Source organism: Belonocnema kinseyi, chromosome 9 (genome assembly GCF_010883055.1).
Source record: "Belonocnema kinseyi isolate 2016_QV_RU_SX_M_011 chromosome 9, B_treatae_v1, whole genome shotgun sequence".
In the NCBI taxonomy this organism is placed as follows: Eukaryota; Metazoa; Arthropoda; class Insecta; order Hymenoptera; family Cynipidae; genus Belonocnema; species Belonocnema kinseyi.
In genome coordinates, this window is record NC_046665.1 from 132,612,593 (window position 1) to 132,630,502 (window position 17,910).

General features: G+C 24.8%; 1 protein-coding gene across 3 annotated transcripts in view; it reads left to right on the forward strand.

The window, feature by feature from the left end:
• LOC117180088 (putative glutamate synthase [NADPH]) overlaps positions 1-17,910 on the forward strand; it is a 276,810-nt gene that overhangs the window by 75,336 nt on the left and 183,564 nt on the right. For all 3 annotated transcript variants that reach the window (XM_033372403.1, XM_033372402.1, XM_033372406.1), the window contains exon 2: positions 8,711-8,839. In XM_033372403.1, the coding sequence (XP_033228294.1) occupies positions 8,720-8,839 (120 nt within the window). In that variant the 5' untranslated portion in view covers positions 8,711-8,719. The remainder of the gene's footprint in view (positions 1-8,710; positions 8,840-17,910) is intronic.

Sequence of the window (17,910 nt, forward strand, 5' to 3'; positions counted from 1 at the left end):
TTTAATTGAAAAGAAATCTTTTTTAGGTTGAGGAATAAACTGTTTTATTTAACATTCGTCTTTATTGGTTGAATTCAAAATTTTCATTTTTAGTTGAACTAACAATTATTACATTTTTTGTTGATAAATCATCTTTTTTGGTTCAAAAATTCAACTATTTATTTCGAAGAGAAACTGTTTAGAGTGAAAATTCATTTTTTTTTTGTTAAAAATTAATTGCTTAACTAAACATGTAAACATTCCTTTGTTTGTTCAAAATTTATCTTTAATTAATGTTTTTGGTTGCAAATTCATCTTTCGTTAAAAAAATTCAATTTCTTGATAATGATTTTTTGTTGTTAAAGTTCAATTATTTTATTTTTCGTTAAGAAATAATCGTTTTTGGTTATAATATCTACTATTATATTTTTTGTAGATAATTCATCTTCAACTATTTATCTCTAGTTGAAAATTGAACTATTTTGTTAAAAGTTCATTTTTTTTTGTAATAGAAAATAATGCTTCTTGGTTGAAAAGTTATCTTTTTGGTTGAAAATTGTTTTCTTTGTTTGAAAATTGATCTATTATGTTGAAATTGTTTTTTTTTTTATAATTTTTTTTTAAATTACAATTTACTTATAATTTTAATTTTAAACTTCATGTATTTGATTGAAAATTCGTCTTTGTTGGTAGAAAATTCATCTTCCAGGTTGAAAATTCATCTTTTTGTTTGAAAAATCGATTAGTTGGTTAAAAATGTATGTATTTTGTTGAATATTCTTTTTTTTGAGGTAGAAAATAATTGTTTTTGGTTAAAGATTCATCTTTTCGGTTGAAAGTTCATTTTTTTGGTTGCAAATTTAACTCTTTTATCGAAATGTTTTTTTTATTGAAAATTAATTTTATCAATTGAAAACTTTACTACTCCACTTTTGTTTAAAACCCATCTTCTTTTGTTAAAAATTTATTTATTTGTTTGAAATCTCGTCTTGTTTGGTAAAAAATTACTCTTGTTGGTTGAAAATACATCTGTTTGTTTGAAAATAATATCTATTGTATTGATTTTTTGTTTCGAAATCAATTTTTCAACTTACAATTTATTATTTTTAGTTTAAACTTCATGTATTTGATTGAAAATTCGTCTTTCTTGTTAAAAAATTTATCTTTTTGTTTAAAATATCAACAATTTGGTTAAAAATTCATCTATTTGTTTCAAGATAAATGTAGTTTTTTAATACCTGAATAACAAATTTTATAACTGTCAGGGAAAACGAAAAGTCGGTCAGGGGAAAAGTCACAACAAGTTTTGGAATTTCGAAATTGGGATTTTTTGGAACCTGATTGAGTAAAAAGGTAATGTTGTGCAATCTTGTAAAATATTCAAAATTTTGTTGTTTTATTTAATTTGATTCTGCAAATAAGAAATTCTGAATTTCTTTATAAATTATTCATCTGATTTTTTAAAAAGAATTTCTTATTGAATTTGTTATTCTTGAAACTCAAATATGTTGCAGAAAATGTATAGGTATTTTTCGCCAAAACTAATGATCTAATCATCCCAAAATGTTCTCTTCATATTTTTAATTTTCATTTATTTACTTTATAATTCTTATTTTTTTTTTATTTTAACCGTACATAAAGTTTGATAAAATTATAAATTGATTCTTACAAGGAAAATAAAAAATTATATTATATATATTGTTGGCGGAAAGACCAGTCGTTTTATTTGGATCATCAAGTACCTTTTGCGGTCGTACCTGGGAAGAATGCGTCGTAATTGTCGTGAATGAAATCGATAGATTAAAGCTAGGGTTATGTGACCGTTCTTCAGTAAATGCACTTTTGAATTACCTTATTGTGACCTTGAATCTATATTTTGCACCTATATTTATGCAATTCTTGTGCAAAAACATGTGCAAACTATTTTCAATAACAAGAAATTGCGCAAAACCCAACTTATTTTCTAGATTGCAAAAATCATAAAATATAACTCTTATTATTCTCTTCAATTTTATATGAAAATCAATCAGGGTGGCTGCTAGACAGGGAAACCGAGAAAACTTAAATATTTAAAAATATATTTTTCTTTCCTCATTATCTAGTCCGTCTTGTATCAAAAATGAACAAACAAACAAACAAAATTTGCCTTTTTATCTAGTCAGTCTTTTGGGGCCCTAATCGGGTGCGGGCTAAATCTACATACCTACCAATTTTCCAAGTGGCTAATCCAAATATTGTTTTTTTACATTTCTAAAAAAAAGCTAGGGTGTTTAAAAATATAAAAAATGAAAAATAAATGTTTATTCTCATCATCTTGTCAGTCTTTTCTGAGCCTAAGCGGGTGCTGGCTAGCCAATCAGGACTAACAATTATTTTTTTTGAATCAAATGTTTTGTTTTCAGATTTCCAAAAATATCCAGGGTGTTTAAAAGCATAAAAAATTAAAAATGTACAGTAAAAATCAGTAATTTTTTGCTCGTCATCTAGGCAGTCTTAACAACAAAAAAAAAGGTTTTATTTCTACTCAGCGCCATGATAGACCTCCTTGACAGCGACACATTAGCAGTCAGAACGGTCTATCTTGGCCCCGAATAGTTCCTCGATAATTTTTTATGCAAGAGTAAATTTATTTTTTGACCGGAAATTTTACACATTTTTCGAAGGAGGATCTTCCCAATCATTCGAAATTCTGAAACTTAATTTCCGAAACTGCAAAAATTATTGTTTAAAATTAAAATAACAATAACTGAATAAAAATTGTATAAAAAATAAAGGTAAAAGCAGGTGAGCCTTGGACGCAAAAAATTTGTTCCTGAAAAAAAAACTTTGCAGGTTTTAATATTACTGATTTATCTCGAAATTTCTTGGTATTTTTTTTTAAATTATTAATTCGGGTTTTCATAACGTTTTTTGTACCTGTTAAAAAAGATTATAGACATTTTGAAGCAAATTTCTTCATCTAGAACTATATTTTTTCAATGATTGTTTTTATAAATTCAAAATATCAAAATATTTCATTATTTTATTTTTAATAAATAAATAATATTTATAAAGAACCAGTCTTTTAATGGTTAAAAATGAAAAATTTTCCGGGATTTTTCAGTTATCCCAAATAATTTTTCAAAGTTCCATTTAAACTTTAAACGTTACATTTGTAATTATTCTACCTTGAAAAATTTAAGTTTGTAAGTGAAGCTTTTCATTTTGATGTATAAATAAAAATTGAATACTTATTAATTTCGACAACAGTAGAGTAAATTTAAGAGGTTTAGAAAAGTTTTGAAAAGATTCAAAACTAATTAAAAACTTGAAATTATTTCAAATAATTTTTTTTTAAATGTACTTTTTTGCACATTTTGAACAAAAATTGACTACCTTTACAAAAAATTAATTTTCGGAGAATATCTAAAAAGATTGCAAAAGATTTTCAAAATTATGTAAAAGAAGAATTTGGATGATTGTAAGGATTTTTTTCCGGACTTTTTTTGGGAAAAATTCAAATCTTTTTACAAGATACTTAGAAGTTTTGATAAAGTTTTAAAAATAATAAATATTTTAAACAAAATGTAGATTTTGAAGCTAATTATTTTTTGGTCTTAAAAAAATAATTTTAAGCAAATATTTTTAAAAATTTCAAAACATAAACAAGTTTTGATGTATCAATTGAACAATCCTTAATTTGAAAATACTTTAAATTAAAATAATGAAAGCTTAAGATTGTAAATTTTGCTTTAATTTGCACTTCAGTTTTTATCTCTTCAAATGAAGGATTGGTAGCTTTAAGAGTTCAAATTTTTTTGATTTCATTGACCATCAAAAAATTTGTACGAACCCGCAAAAAACCTGGATTTTTTAAAAATCTTTCATCCTGGTCGATTCAATTCAATCAGATTTCCAGTTGATACAAAAATTTGCCCTATTCTAAAATTCAAATTTGTAAAGTCAATAGTCCATAAAATATAATTCTATGAAATGAAATTCTTTTGTCTTTTTTAGTATCCTTTAAATCTTGTTCTAAAATGCAAAAAATGACACCGCTTTTTTATTGTCTCGTAAATTTTATAACCAGGCGTAGAATATAAAGAATAATAAATTTGTGCCATAAACTGTGCGACTTTTCTTCTTTTTATCACATCATAAAAAATTTTAGTCATGCAGTAAAAAAATGCAAAAATGTAAATCGTAATGTTGCAAATTGTTAGGGAAATCCACCCTACAGTGGATAATGTAACCTACAGTCGATAATCATTAGTGAGTACTAGTGAAAGAAAAAAAATTGATTTTAATCTCGATTCATTAGACTTTAATTAAATTAAATTAATTATTTTAGATAAATTAGTATTTTTTAATTAATTGAGATAGGCTCAAAAGTCACAGATTTATTTTCTAATATCAAGTCATTTGTGTACTAACCATTCTAAAAATGTCATTTGATTGCGAAATTGAAAGTAAAGGATTCTTCGCAGAAGAAAATTAATCAGTTTTCTAGTTAGGATTTGCAGCTCATTAGCGTTCGGAAAGTTTCTAAACACGAAATGGGCAAATTGGCTTGATGTCAAAGTGCGATTTATAAAACGAGTATTTTCGGAAAACGGGCCAGACGTTTGTAATGTCAACGTCCTATGTTTTTATTTTTTGAAAACTCTTAAACAATATTTTTCTAGCGTAATCTATAAAATAAAATTCTCCCACTTCCTGACCTGGAAAATTTTTTAAACAACAGCGAATATCGATTTGCGAAAACAAAGCCTGTTTTAAACCTTGAGAACCAAAAATAAGAAACTTTAAACTGTTTCTTGAAAATTGATACGATAAAAATGGAAATCAAGTTGCGTGTAAATTGCTTTTCGCTGACCTTTGAGAATTGCATGCGTGTCAGTTTTTATTCTTCGCCTATATAGCTTTTTATTTCCTTTTTTCGTTGTAATATAAGAATGAATGCTGCTTATGACATTTCAAGTTTTTCTTCCCTTGTGACTTTTACAGAAACTTTTCTTCAGTTGCAAGGTCATTTTCAAAATCCGGAACGAATTAAAATTCAATGAAATTAATTTTCTTGATTCGAAGGCTTGCATATTTGCATATTTTATTGTTTCGGAATAGTTTAGAAGTTAATTTAGTTTATTTTCCGATTTTTTGTTAATTTGCTATTAAATTTTGAAGGACATAAATTGATTTTCGTGTCTTTGTAAACGAATTGATTAAACAATAGGATTTTTAATTTTTGAGATAGTTTGAATGGCAATCTTGACGCCAAACAAAGAAAATGTATTTGCTTCGTGTTTGGCTTCTTATTGCGAATGTAATTTAAAGACAAGTGTAGAATTTAGAATAAAGTTGCCAAAATGGAAGAACCGATTTCTTACGAAATGGCGCAGTTTGACCTGGTGATATCACAGAATTCTTCGCGAACATAAATTGTCTTTGTGAAATCTTTGGAAATACACTCCAGGTCCTATAAAAGCCGCTCCCGGTTTTGTAATTTCTAAAACTGCTGGCACACACATTTTCTCAGGGGCAGAGCGAGAGAGGGTTGCGACTCTCGCAGTACGCGAGTACTCATTCGAGAATATTGCGCAATATTATGCATTCCCATTGGAAGCTGTTTAAGCGGCCCTGACTGTTTACGATTCGAGGGTACCGATTTTGTTAGAAGGCCAGTGCGAGGCAACCCTCGAAACTGATGTTATACGGGACTTAGAATGTTTTTTTAAAAATATTTGCAAAGTATTTGAAATCCTTGGAAAGGTGCAGATTCTGTGAAGTCTTTGAGAAACCTTTCAGCATTTTTTGTAAAATCTTTGTGAAATTTTTTGAAATGTTTTGAAATCTTTTTGAAATTTCTGAAATTCTTGAAATCTTTTTAAATTCTTATGAATTCTTTGAAATAATTATGGAAACTTTTTGAAATCTTTTGTATTTATTTAAAATCAATGTAATATCTGAAATCTTTGTGAAATTTTCTGAAAAAATTTGAGTCGTTTAAAATCTTTGTGATGTTTTCAAATCTGGTATACTTGACTTTTTTTAAATCTTCTGAAATCCTTATGAATTCTTTGAAATATTTCTGAAATCTTATGTACTCATTTGAAGTCATTCAAATCCAATTTCTAAGATTTGTAAAAACCTTGTAATCTTTTGAAAGTTTTAAAATCTTTGAAATATGGTGTACACGCCTTTTTAAAATTTTGAAATCCTTTCAATCTTTATCAAATCTTTTGAAATCTTCTAAAAAAATTGAAATGGCTTAAAATCTTTGAAATGTTTTCAAATATTTGTAATCTAGTGTACCGTAGGCTTTTTGAAACTTTTAAAGTACTTGTATTCTTGTGAAATCTTTTGTGTTAATTTGAAATCATTAAAATACTTTAAATCTTTGTGAAAACTGTTGAGAGCTTCTGTACAATTTTTAAATCGTTTAAAATCTTTGGAATCCTTAAAATCTTTCTGAAATATTTTGTAGTCGTTTAAAATATTAAAAATATTTTGAAATCTGAAAACAAAATTTTATCGTTTAATATATTAAAAATTTTTTGAAATCTTTGAAATTTGGCATATTGTAAACTTTTTGAAATCTTCGACATTCTTGTATTCTTTTGAAATATTTGAAATATTTGTGAAATCCTTTGTATGAATTTAAAATCATAAAAATATTTGAAATCTTTTGAAGCTTGTGAAATCTTATAAATCTGGTTTACTATGCCCATTCAAGCGTTTTTAAAATCCTTTTAATTATTAAAAATTTTAAAAATCCTTGTGAAATGCTTTGAAATATTAGTGATTTCTATCGGAAATCTTTTGTATTCGTTTGAAATCCCTGGAATATTTGAAATCTTTGTAAAATCTTTTGAAATATTCTAAAAAAAAATGTAATCGTTTCAAATCTTTGAAATCTTCGAAATCTGGTTTAAACATCTTCTTCTAATTCTTGAAATCTTTGAAAAACTTTGTATTACTTTGAAACCTTTATGAAATTTTCATGATTTCTTGGAGATATTTGAGAAAGTTTTTTGAAATCTTCTAAAAAATCTTGAAATCGCTTTAAAATCCTTTAAATGTTTTTAAATATTATAAATTCTTGTATTTCTTTGAAGTCTTTATGAAATTTTTAGGAAATCTTGAAAATATTTGTGAAATATTTTGTATTCATTTAAAATCATTAAATTTTTTGAAACGTTTTGAAGTCTTAAAAATCTTGTTTTTTTATACTATTTAAAAAAATCTATAATCCTTGAAATCTTTTGAAAGTTTAAAAATTTGTTTGAAATATTCGGAATCTTAGTAAAATCATTTAAATCTTTTGTATCAATTTGAAATTGTTAAAATATTTGAAATTTTTCTTAAATCTTTTTAAATCTTTCAAAAAATTATTTTAAAATTGTTTCAAATCTTTAAAATGTTTTGAAATTTTTGTAATCTGGTATACTGTACTCTTGTAGGAATCTTGATAATTCTTGTATTCTTTAGAAATATTGTTGAAGTTTTTAAAAAATTGATGAAATCTTTGAAATATTTAAGAATCTTTCTGAAATTGTATGTATTCGTTTGAAATCATTTGAATATTTCTAATCATTTCAAATCTTTGAAATGATTTAAAATCTTCGAAGTCTGGTTTACTATCGCCCTTTTAAAATCTTTAAAATCCTTAAATATTTTTAGGTTTTTAAAATCTTTGTGTAATCTTTGGAATATAGAGGACACATCTTCAAATATTTTAAATCCTTGATATTTTTATGAAATATTTGGGAAATAACTTTTAAATTCAGTGTACACGCCATTTTTCAATCTTGAAAATCCTTAAAATCCTTTGAAATGTGTAAAGCGTCAGTCTACTAGTAGCAGCTGCTGAAAGTGGAGGTAAAAAAATCGCGGGGTGTTAAACACCCAGTGTGAACTTAGTTAGTAAAAAACTAATTTTGCAGCAAATTTTATTGTTGATTTTTTTTTATTTTGTTCTACTTTCTAACTTAAAAATATCATATGAAGTGAAATAATTATATTTTTTTCGATTACTTCATACTTTTTTTCTTTGTATATGGCTTATAACTTACAGTTATATATGTCTCTTTTCAATTTCTTGTATTTTTATAGTATTACATGTCAAAGTTCCTCAAGTTTTATAATAAAAAATCAATTTAAAAGCAAAAAATCTGATTCATCATTTTATTATAAAATTGACTTTTCAACTAAGCAAATAAATATCTTTTTTGAAAGCACCTATTTTTCAATATTTTTTTTATGAAAGTATACTATTTCAAAAGTATAAACATAAATTTTCAGGTTAAAATAATTGAAATTGCGTGAGTTATGAGTTTTTAAGTAAAAAAAAAAACATTTTTTTACTTTTTTTCAATAATTTTTTTAACAAACTTAAAATAAATAAATGGCTATAAAATCAACTCTACCTTATAAAAGATACCTTAAACTATATTGGATAATTTTATTATGACAAAATACTCAATAGGGGTTAAACAATACATGATTAAATGCGCTGGGGTGTTGAACACCCACTATGCACTTTGCCGTAATTTTTACCATGTATGTACTTTGAGGGTTAATGTTATGTAAAAGAATGTATTCTCCTCTTTTGAGAGCATTTTGGGCTTTGAAGATCTGAAATATATTTGAGTCCCAAAGAATTTGGTAACACCACCAATTTCATATCAAGTCGGTCGATGAGTGAAAATATATTTTTATTTAAATTAATTGTTCGTTTCTTTATGTTTTTTAGGTTACGAATATGAGCTCTGGTGACCCGTGGTCCCTTCCGGTGAAGCAGGGTCTCTACGATCCGTCTCTTGAAAAGGATGCCTGTGGAGTTGGTTTTATCGTCGCAATTGATGGCAAACGTTCGCACAAGGTATTAATAATGGAGCACTAAATTTCAAATTTCAAATGTCATTTCATGACATGTTAACTGATAGATTGTCAGGATTGTTACAAATTGCAAGACCTTCTGCCGAAATAGAATTTATACTAGTTGATAAAACCCGCTTACTTGCCAATAAATTATCCAGTGAGTGATTAGAAGATTCGTAAAATTAATCTGTACTTTATGTTCGAAGCTTTTTTTAACATTTCAGTGTTTTTAGTTTTAAATTTGAGTTGGATGATAACATCAGATTAAATTTAACTCTTACTTGACACACTTGGGTTTTATTTACCCCAGTCGAAAGAATGTAATAAAAACTTAACGGTTGTGTATTTTGACCTGCCAATTTTTTCCTAGCTTCTTTGGATATCACTTTCCAAATTTTTCTCCAATTTTTGATAAAAATCGCTAAAAATTTGAGTGACCATCTGGCTAATTCCAGATGGCGTTGTATACCCGATTCTATCGAGTTTGAGTACACAAAATTAACTTGGAAATATGCTGGGGTGTTTTGTACCCCAGTGTGTCAAGCAAGGGTTAAAAAATATATACTTTAAATCATTACTTTAATCATGGTTTTAGAAATGACCAGGGTAGCAAATTGACCCGGAAAATGACCGGGAATTTCCTTCTGATCGCAGAAAAATGCAGTTTTTCATTATTTTAATAATTTTGTTTAATTTAGAAAAGTGATTTCTACTTTATCTACTGTCGCAGATTTTTCAGATTATCTCAGTTTACTCTAATTAAATTATAATTTATTATTGAATGTTTATTATTTTCCACTGTAAGAAAAACCTTTTGAACTTTTTTTTGGGAGATTTTTTTCGCTGGCTTAAGTTTGATAATCGAATTGATGATATTTCAAACATACATAATAGAAAATGTATTTACATTATTCGTTGTAAATTTATCTTTCTTTACTTAAAAATTCAACCACTTGATTGAAAGTTCAACTCTTTTATTAAAAATTCATTTTTTCGGTTGAAGATTCAATATTTTAACTGAACATTTTTCTCAGGTTCAAAATGTTTGAAAATTCATCAGTTTGGTTGAAAATTAATTTCAAATAAAAATTTAAATATCAATTTTTTGTTGAAACTTTTTTTAAAATTATTGTTTAATTGAAGATTCATTATTTTAATTTAACATTCATCTCTGGTCAAAAATGTCAATCAATTTACCTTTTTTGGGTAAATTCAACTATTTGTTTGAAAACTTATGTATTTTGTGGAAAATTCGCCTTTTTTTGTAGGAGATTAATCTTTATTGTTGAAAATTCATCTTTTTGACCTAAAATTTAACTATTTCAGTTAAAGATTCAAATTTTAATTAAAAATTCATCAGTTTGTTTGAAAAATAATGTTTTCAACTGAAAATTTCACGACTACATTTTTATATTAAATTATTTCATTTAAAATCCACATATTTTGTTAAAAATCGATTTTTTTTAGAAAATATGTCAGGTAAAATAAAAAATTTGTTGGAGTATTTTTATTGTTGTTAAAGTTTCATCATTTTGATTAAAAAATCATCTTTCTGGTTGAAAATTATTTTTGTTTTGTTTTGAAAATTAATTTTTTAACTGAAAATTGAATCATTTTAGTTAAAAATGTATTCTTTTTGTTAAAAACTAATCTTCTTGGCTGAAAGTTTAACTAGTTTGCTGAAAATTAATTAATGATCGAAAATTGATAGTTTTTAGTTAAAAATTCGTATTAGCAGGGTGAAAACTTCAATATTTTGTTAAAAAATCTTGTTCTTTGTCTGAAACATTAAACGGTTTTGTTGAACATTTTTGTTTTTGGGTTAAAAATTGTAGCATTTTGGTATAAAATTCATCTCCGGTTGAAAATGTAGCTACTTCATTTTTTTTATAAATCTATATTTTTTTCTTTAAAAATGTGTCTTTATTGGTAGGAAGTTAATCTTTTTGATTCAAATTTACTCTTTTTTGGTTAAAATTGAAACTGTTTGGTTGAAAGTTAACTTTTTCGTTGAAAATGCCACAATATTTATTTATTGAAAATTCTTCTATTTGTTTAGAAAATTTATCTACCGGGTTAAGAGTTGGATTAATGTTTTAAATTAAAAAATTGAACCATTTTAGTTGAAAATTCATCCTTTTTCACAATTAAAAAAATTAATATTCAAAAATATTGACTAGATCAGTAGACAGAAAAATTAACATAAAAATTATTTAATAATTTTACCTGTTCAAGAACCTTAACATCAAAAATAAAATAAATTTTTGCTTGAAAGTTTAACTACTTTGTTAAACATTCATTATTGGTTAAAAATGTATTGTTTTTAGTTGAAAATTTAAATTTTCTGGTTAAATATGCGACTATTTTGTAAAAAAATTCCTGTTTTTGGCTGAAAGATTCAACTTTTTTAATGACAAATTTTCTTTTTGGATTATACATTTGTTTAATTTGGTGGAATTTACCTATTTTTTGAAAATGAACTTTTTGGTTGAAAATGTGTATCTTCGTTTTGAAAATTGGACTGTTTCATAAAGAATTCGCCTTTTTGTCTTGAAAATTCGACAATTTGTTTTAATTTTTTCAATTTCAATGACAAATTTTCAAACTAAATAAGTTTGAAAATTTGTCACTGATGGAAAAATAATTTTTTGTATGAAAAATTAATTTTTTACCTGAAAATGTAGCTTTTCCGTTTTTTTTGTTGAAAACTGGCATTTCTTAGTTGAAAATTAGTCTATTTGTTTTGGAAATTCATCTCTCTTGGTAAAACTTTGATACTTTTTTATTCAAAATGCAACTATTCCATTTTTGGCTGAAAACTTTTTTTTTTCTTTTAAGATTCATCTCTGGTTGAAGATTTAACTAATTTGTTGATTTTTTTTCATTCACAATTAACTTCTTACATAAAAATGTTACTTTTCCAATTTTTGTTGAAAAATATTTTTTTTTCTTTAAAAATTCTTTTTTTTTGGTAGAAAAGAAATCTTTTAGTTTAAAATTTCCACTTTTTCAGCTAAAATTGCAATAGTTTTGTTGAAAATTTATATTTTCGGATTATAAATTATTTTTTGTCGTCAAAGATTTTTTCACTTTAATTCAAAATTTATCTCTTCATTTAAACTGTCTTTTTAAAGTTTTAAATTATTTCTTTGAAAATGCAACGGTTCTTGGTTGAAGTTCAATTTTTTAAAATTAGATCATTTGGTAGAAAATTCATCTTTGTGGGTAAATAAATTTAAAAATTTGGTTAAATATTCAACTATTTTTTGGAAAATTTAACAATTTTTTTGAAAATTAAAATTGAATTAACTTGTTAAAATTTTAAAAATTATAAAATTCGAAATATTGTCGATTGTAGCTAAATGTAGTATTTGTGACCGTGATAAAATGAAAGATTACCAAAAAATGTTGTTTTTTTTTTACTATAAAATCAGATTTTGCGGGCTTGGAAGAAATTTCGCATATTACACTTCTTTTTAGTTCCACTAGACCTACTATTTCTGTTTCGTAAAAAGTATTTTTTCACTGTTAAAAAAGCACCAAGAAAATTGTTTTTTTTTTTATTCTGGAAAGGCTAGAAAAGTCCCGGATTTTTTAAAAAGACATGTTAGACACTTCTCTAAAGCAAACTAAGATTTAAAAGAAAGTAGGATATTTTAAATGTTAAGTTTCTTGAAGAAATTAAATAATTAGTTACTATTTCTGGAAATTTAATTCTCTTCATCTTGGAGTTCAGTAAAATATAAATTATTTAAAAATGAGAAAAAATTTTTAATGAGAAATAACTATGGAAATCATGTTAATTTTCTTACTTTGATTTATATATTCCTTACAAAAATAGAAAACAGCTATTCGTACTTCCAGTAAAATATGGAAATTGAAGCGGAGTTTAACTTATTAAAATAACTCGTCTGCATTTGAAAGGCAATTGATTGATGAACAAGAGTGAAAATAGTTCTGTTTGACCTAGATTGGTGCTTTATTTAAATGTTTGCTTTAATATTATGATTTTAAAGGAAGTTATGTGATATTGAGATTTTGTCTAGACATTGTTGTGTTCTTGAAAGGCAACTATTTAAAGAAACAATTTATCAGTTCAGCAACTCTATATTATCTAGATTTCTTCCTTTTACTTTACAATGTTTGAACAAGAATTACATTAGAATATTCTGTGCTTCAACTTTTGATTGTCACTCGGATATCCTTGACATTTCGAAAAATTTTAAATTTTGGATATCCTTATAATCCTTTAACCCAAAATTTCAGATTCATGTTTAATGTCCTTTCGTTTCTTTTTTTTTCAAAATTGGATTTTCTTTCAAGTAAAAATAATTACAAATTATGGAATTTTCAAATTGAATTTTTGAAGGGATTTCAAAATTTAAAATGATTTTAAGGGATTTAAAGTGGTTTCGCTGATTTCACAGGATTTCAAAAGTTTTAAAATAATTCCAAAGTGTTATTAATAGTTTTCAAAAGATTTTAATGGATTTCAATATTTTGTAAGGGATTTCAAGAGACTCAGAAAAATTCTAATGGATTTAAAGATTTCAGTAAAGGTATTTAAAGTCTTTTCAAAGAGATTTCAAAGACTTCAAGGGCTCTAGTAATTTTTTGAAATATTTTCTTTTTTTGTAAAAGTTTTTTTTTCGGGTTTTTAAAGGATTTCAGTAGATTGTATAGGATTATAAGAGAATTTTCTAATATTTTAAAGATTTCAAACGATTTCAAGAAATTTCACAGATTTTTAGGAATTTACAGAGATTTCGAAAAAGGTTACGGCATTCCAAAGTATTTCAAGGAATTTCATATGGTAGCAATGTATTTTCGCGAATTGTGAAGACTATCAGATCAGTTTGGGAAACCTGGAAAACCGGGAAATGACCGGGAATTTTATGGGATCGGGGAAAACCGGGAAATAACAGTGAATTTATTTTTTGACCGGGTATTTTACCAAATTTTTAGAATAAAGATTTTTTCCAATTTTGATTTCAACCGTTTTTTAAATAATTGCCTAAATTGTGATTTTTATAAATTATTATATCATTCAGTTTAGAGTGCTTAATTTCAAAAATCTTTTGCTTTAAAAATTTTCCATTTTAATTTTTAAGCATATATTTTAATTTAAAGAATTTTAAAATAAAGTTTTAAAGGCTTAAAAAATTAAAAATTAGAAGTTTTTAAAATCGAAGATTTTTTTATAAAAAAACAGGGTGGCCGCCGGACCGGGAAACCGGGAATTTTATGAATTTTCAGAAGAAAAATCTGCCCAAGTTCGATATTAACAGTTTTTGAAAATCCAACAAATTAAATGAAAGCCTAAAAAACTTCCATGTTCTTCTTTGATAATTTTTAAATCTCTTAAACTTTCTTAAACTTTCTAATACAATAATTTTTCAAATTGAAAAATGATTTTCAATTTTCCTAAGAATCTTAAGAAAATTTTTGTTCTTTTGTAGTCTTTCACAATTCTTAATTTTTTTTGAAATCTGCAAAAATCTACATTTTATTTTAAATTCGGCTGTAAGTATTTGAAAATGTTTAAAGTTCTAAATTTAATTCGAAACTTTTTAAGACTTCTAAATATCTCTTAATATTACTGTAATATTCTTACAAATAATAAGTGTTCTATTGTTATTTATAAATTAATTTTTTATTAATTTGCAGGATTTTCTAAAAGTATAGAACAAATTCAATTCATTTTGAAATATATTTAAAAGTTCTGACAAAAAATTCAAAAATGATTTTGAATTTGTTAAGTTAAACAAATTATTTTTTAATTTTTAATGGGTCTAGCTTAAAATTACTTAAAATAATATAATTTTGACAATTTTTAAAGTTCATTGCTTGATTCTTCAATTTAGAGTATTGAAAATGTTAAACGTGGATTTATATTTTTTGAATTTTTGGAATTCAAGTGTTCCACTTTGAATGCTTTAATTTGTTGTTTATTGTTTATTACTTTATATGGAAACATTTTTAGAATATATTTTTATTTTTTAATTTTCATTGGCCTTGAAAAATGTTTGCGAACCGGGTAAAAACCGGAAAATGACCGGGAATTTTTTTCTTTGATTAAAACGGGAACCCTGAAAAGATTTCTCAAAGATTTCAAGGATTTCTAAAAGTCGTGTACACCAGATTTAAAAGATTAAAAAATATTTCCAACGTTTAACGAATTTTTTAAAATATAATTAAAGGATTTTAACGCCTTTTTGAGATATCTTAAAGGATTTCAACGTATTTCAAAGGATTATAAGGGACTCTAATAAGATTCTGAGGATTTCAAGCGATTTAAAGGATTTTCACAGTTTTTAAAAATATTTTTAGGAGGACTTTTAAGACTTTTGAAGGATATCAGTGGATTTTAACGGATTTTAAGAGATATAAATGGTTTTCGATGTTTTTCCCGGATTTAGAAGGGTTGAAGAAATTTCCAAAAATTCCAAAGGGCTTTATAAGATTTGACAAAGTCAATCGGAATTTTAAATCATTTTAAGGAATTTCGAGAAATGATAATGGCTTTTAAAAAATTGTAATAGATCTTGTAATAAGATTCAGAAATATATCACTCATTTTAAGGATTTGAACCAATATCTAGAAATTTTATGGGGTTTTCACAGATTTTGAAGGATTATAAGGGATTTTTATGGAATTTTGAAGATTTCAAGAACTTTCAATAACTGCAAAGAATAATAAGTTAGAAATTAAAAAAAAATTTAATGGTTTTATTCGTTACTATTTCTTTATTCGTTCCAAGATAATATTCTGTTATTTCAATATTTATGGTCAGGGAACATGAAAAATTAGTCGGAGTAAAGTTAGCGAATTTTGAAAATGAAATTTGGGGCTACCTTGAAATAATATTTTTGTTAGTAATTTATCTGCCTTGTATTTTTTTTGTCAGTTGTTTCCTCCTGACGATTATAATTTTGGTTAAGATTTTTATTATTTGGTTGAACATTCAACAATTTATTTAAAATTTTATACTTTTTGTTTGGGATATCTAACCATTTTATTCAAAAATAAATTTATTTTTGAAAATTCGTCATTTGAATTGAAAAATCATGTATTTTTGGTTGAAATATCTTTTTTGTTGTTGTTAAAAATTAATTTTCTTAATTGAATATTGAACTATTCCAATTAACAATTCATCCTTTTTGTTGCAAATTCATCTCGTTGATTGAAAGTTTAAATGCTTTGTTGGAAATTCATTATTGGTTGAAAATTGATAATTTTCAGTTGAAAATTCATATTTTCTGGTCGAAAATTCGATTAGTTTAATAAAAATTCGTGTTTTTGGCTAACAAATTGAACTGTTTTTTTTTAAATTCTTCTTGGTTTACAAATTTTATTATTTTGGTAGAAAACTCTAATATTTGGTTTAAAATGAACATTTTGTTTGAAAATACATACTTTCGTGTTCGAATTCAACTTTTTTTTAAAGAATTCCTTTTTTTCTGTAAAGTTCAACCTTTTTTTTAGAAGTTTATCTCTATTGGTAGAAAGTTGTTCTCTTTTTGGTTAAAAATGTAACTTTTTTATTTTTGGCTGAATTTTTTTTAATTAACAAATTTAACTTATTTGTTACAAACTTATTTTTTTCTTCAAAGATTCATCTCGTTGGTTGAAAATTCCTTTTATAAATTTAACATTAACTTTTTTCCTAAAAAAGTAACTTTTTCATTTTCTGTTGAAAATTGCTATGTTTCTATTAAAAATTCGTCTTTATCGTTAGAAAACTAATATTTTTAGTTAAAATTTCCTCTTTTTATTGAAAACTGCAACTGTTTAGTCGAAAATTAATTTGTTTTAAATACAACAGTCTTACCAAAAAATCGGCTTTTGGCTCGTAATTTCAACAATTTGGATGACTTTGTTTTTGGATAAAAAATCTTTATTCGTTGAATTTTTTTATATTTTTTTTATGAAATTTAACTTCAGGGTTGAAGGTTGAACTAGTTTGTTAAAAATTCTTTTGTTGTTGTTGTTGTTAAATTCATCATTTCAATTGTAAGTTTATCTCTTTAGTTGAAAAATTAATTATTTTGTTGAAATTTCGTTAAAAGATCATTTTCTTGTTTTAAACTTGATCTATTTCGTCAATTTTTTTTTTAACTAAAAATGTATATTTTTTAAATGAAAATTGGTCTTTGATTGAAAATTGAACTATTTTGTTAAATTTTATTATTTTAATATTAACTCTTTCATTTTTCGTTGAAAATTGACCTTTTTTTTAATTCAACTTTTCATGTTGTAAATCAACAATTTTTGGTTAAAGTTTAATATTTCAAAATTCGACTATTTTTTTTAAATTGATTTTTGTACTAGAAAATGAATTATTCTGCTAAAAATTAAACTATTTTTTTGAAAATTTAAGTATTTTGTTAAAAACTGAACCTTATTGGTTGAAAAATAAAATATTTTTGGTTAAAGTTTAATATTTTTTGTTTCAAAATTCAACTTTTTGTTGAACATTTGTCCATTTGGAGACAAAATTCGTCCTATTTGATTAAAAATTCACCTTTTTTGTTAAAAGTTAAACTGTCTTAAAATTTAATTATTAAATTGAAAATACAACTATTTTTGGCCGACGTTTAATTTTTTTTTTTAACTGAGCATTTGTTTGAAAATTTACGTTTGTAGATGAAAATTCATAGATTTGGTGAAAAATTCAATCATTTTTTTTTTAAATGTAATTATTTCATTGAAAAAACTTAACTTAAAATTTGGAAACTCAGTTAATTTTAAACTTTGATTATATCAACAGCAAAAACAAATTAGATAAAAAAAATGTCATTAAATTGTTGTTGAAGTTAGAAGAATTTTGACTATAAACTCAGATCACATAATTTCCATTGATTTCAAAGAAATTAAAAAAAAAAAATGCACAGAATTTTAAAGGATTGCAAAGATTTTCAGGGATTCCACGAGATTTCAATAATGGTTTAACTACGTGACTCTATAATTATTTATTGGGCGTATCATTAAATATTACGTAATAAAAAGGGGAAAAAAGTTACGAGCCAATACAGGCATATTTAAAAAAAGAATAATTAGAAAGAGGAAACT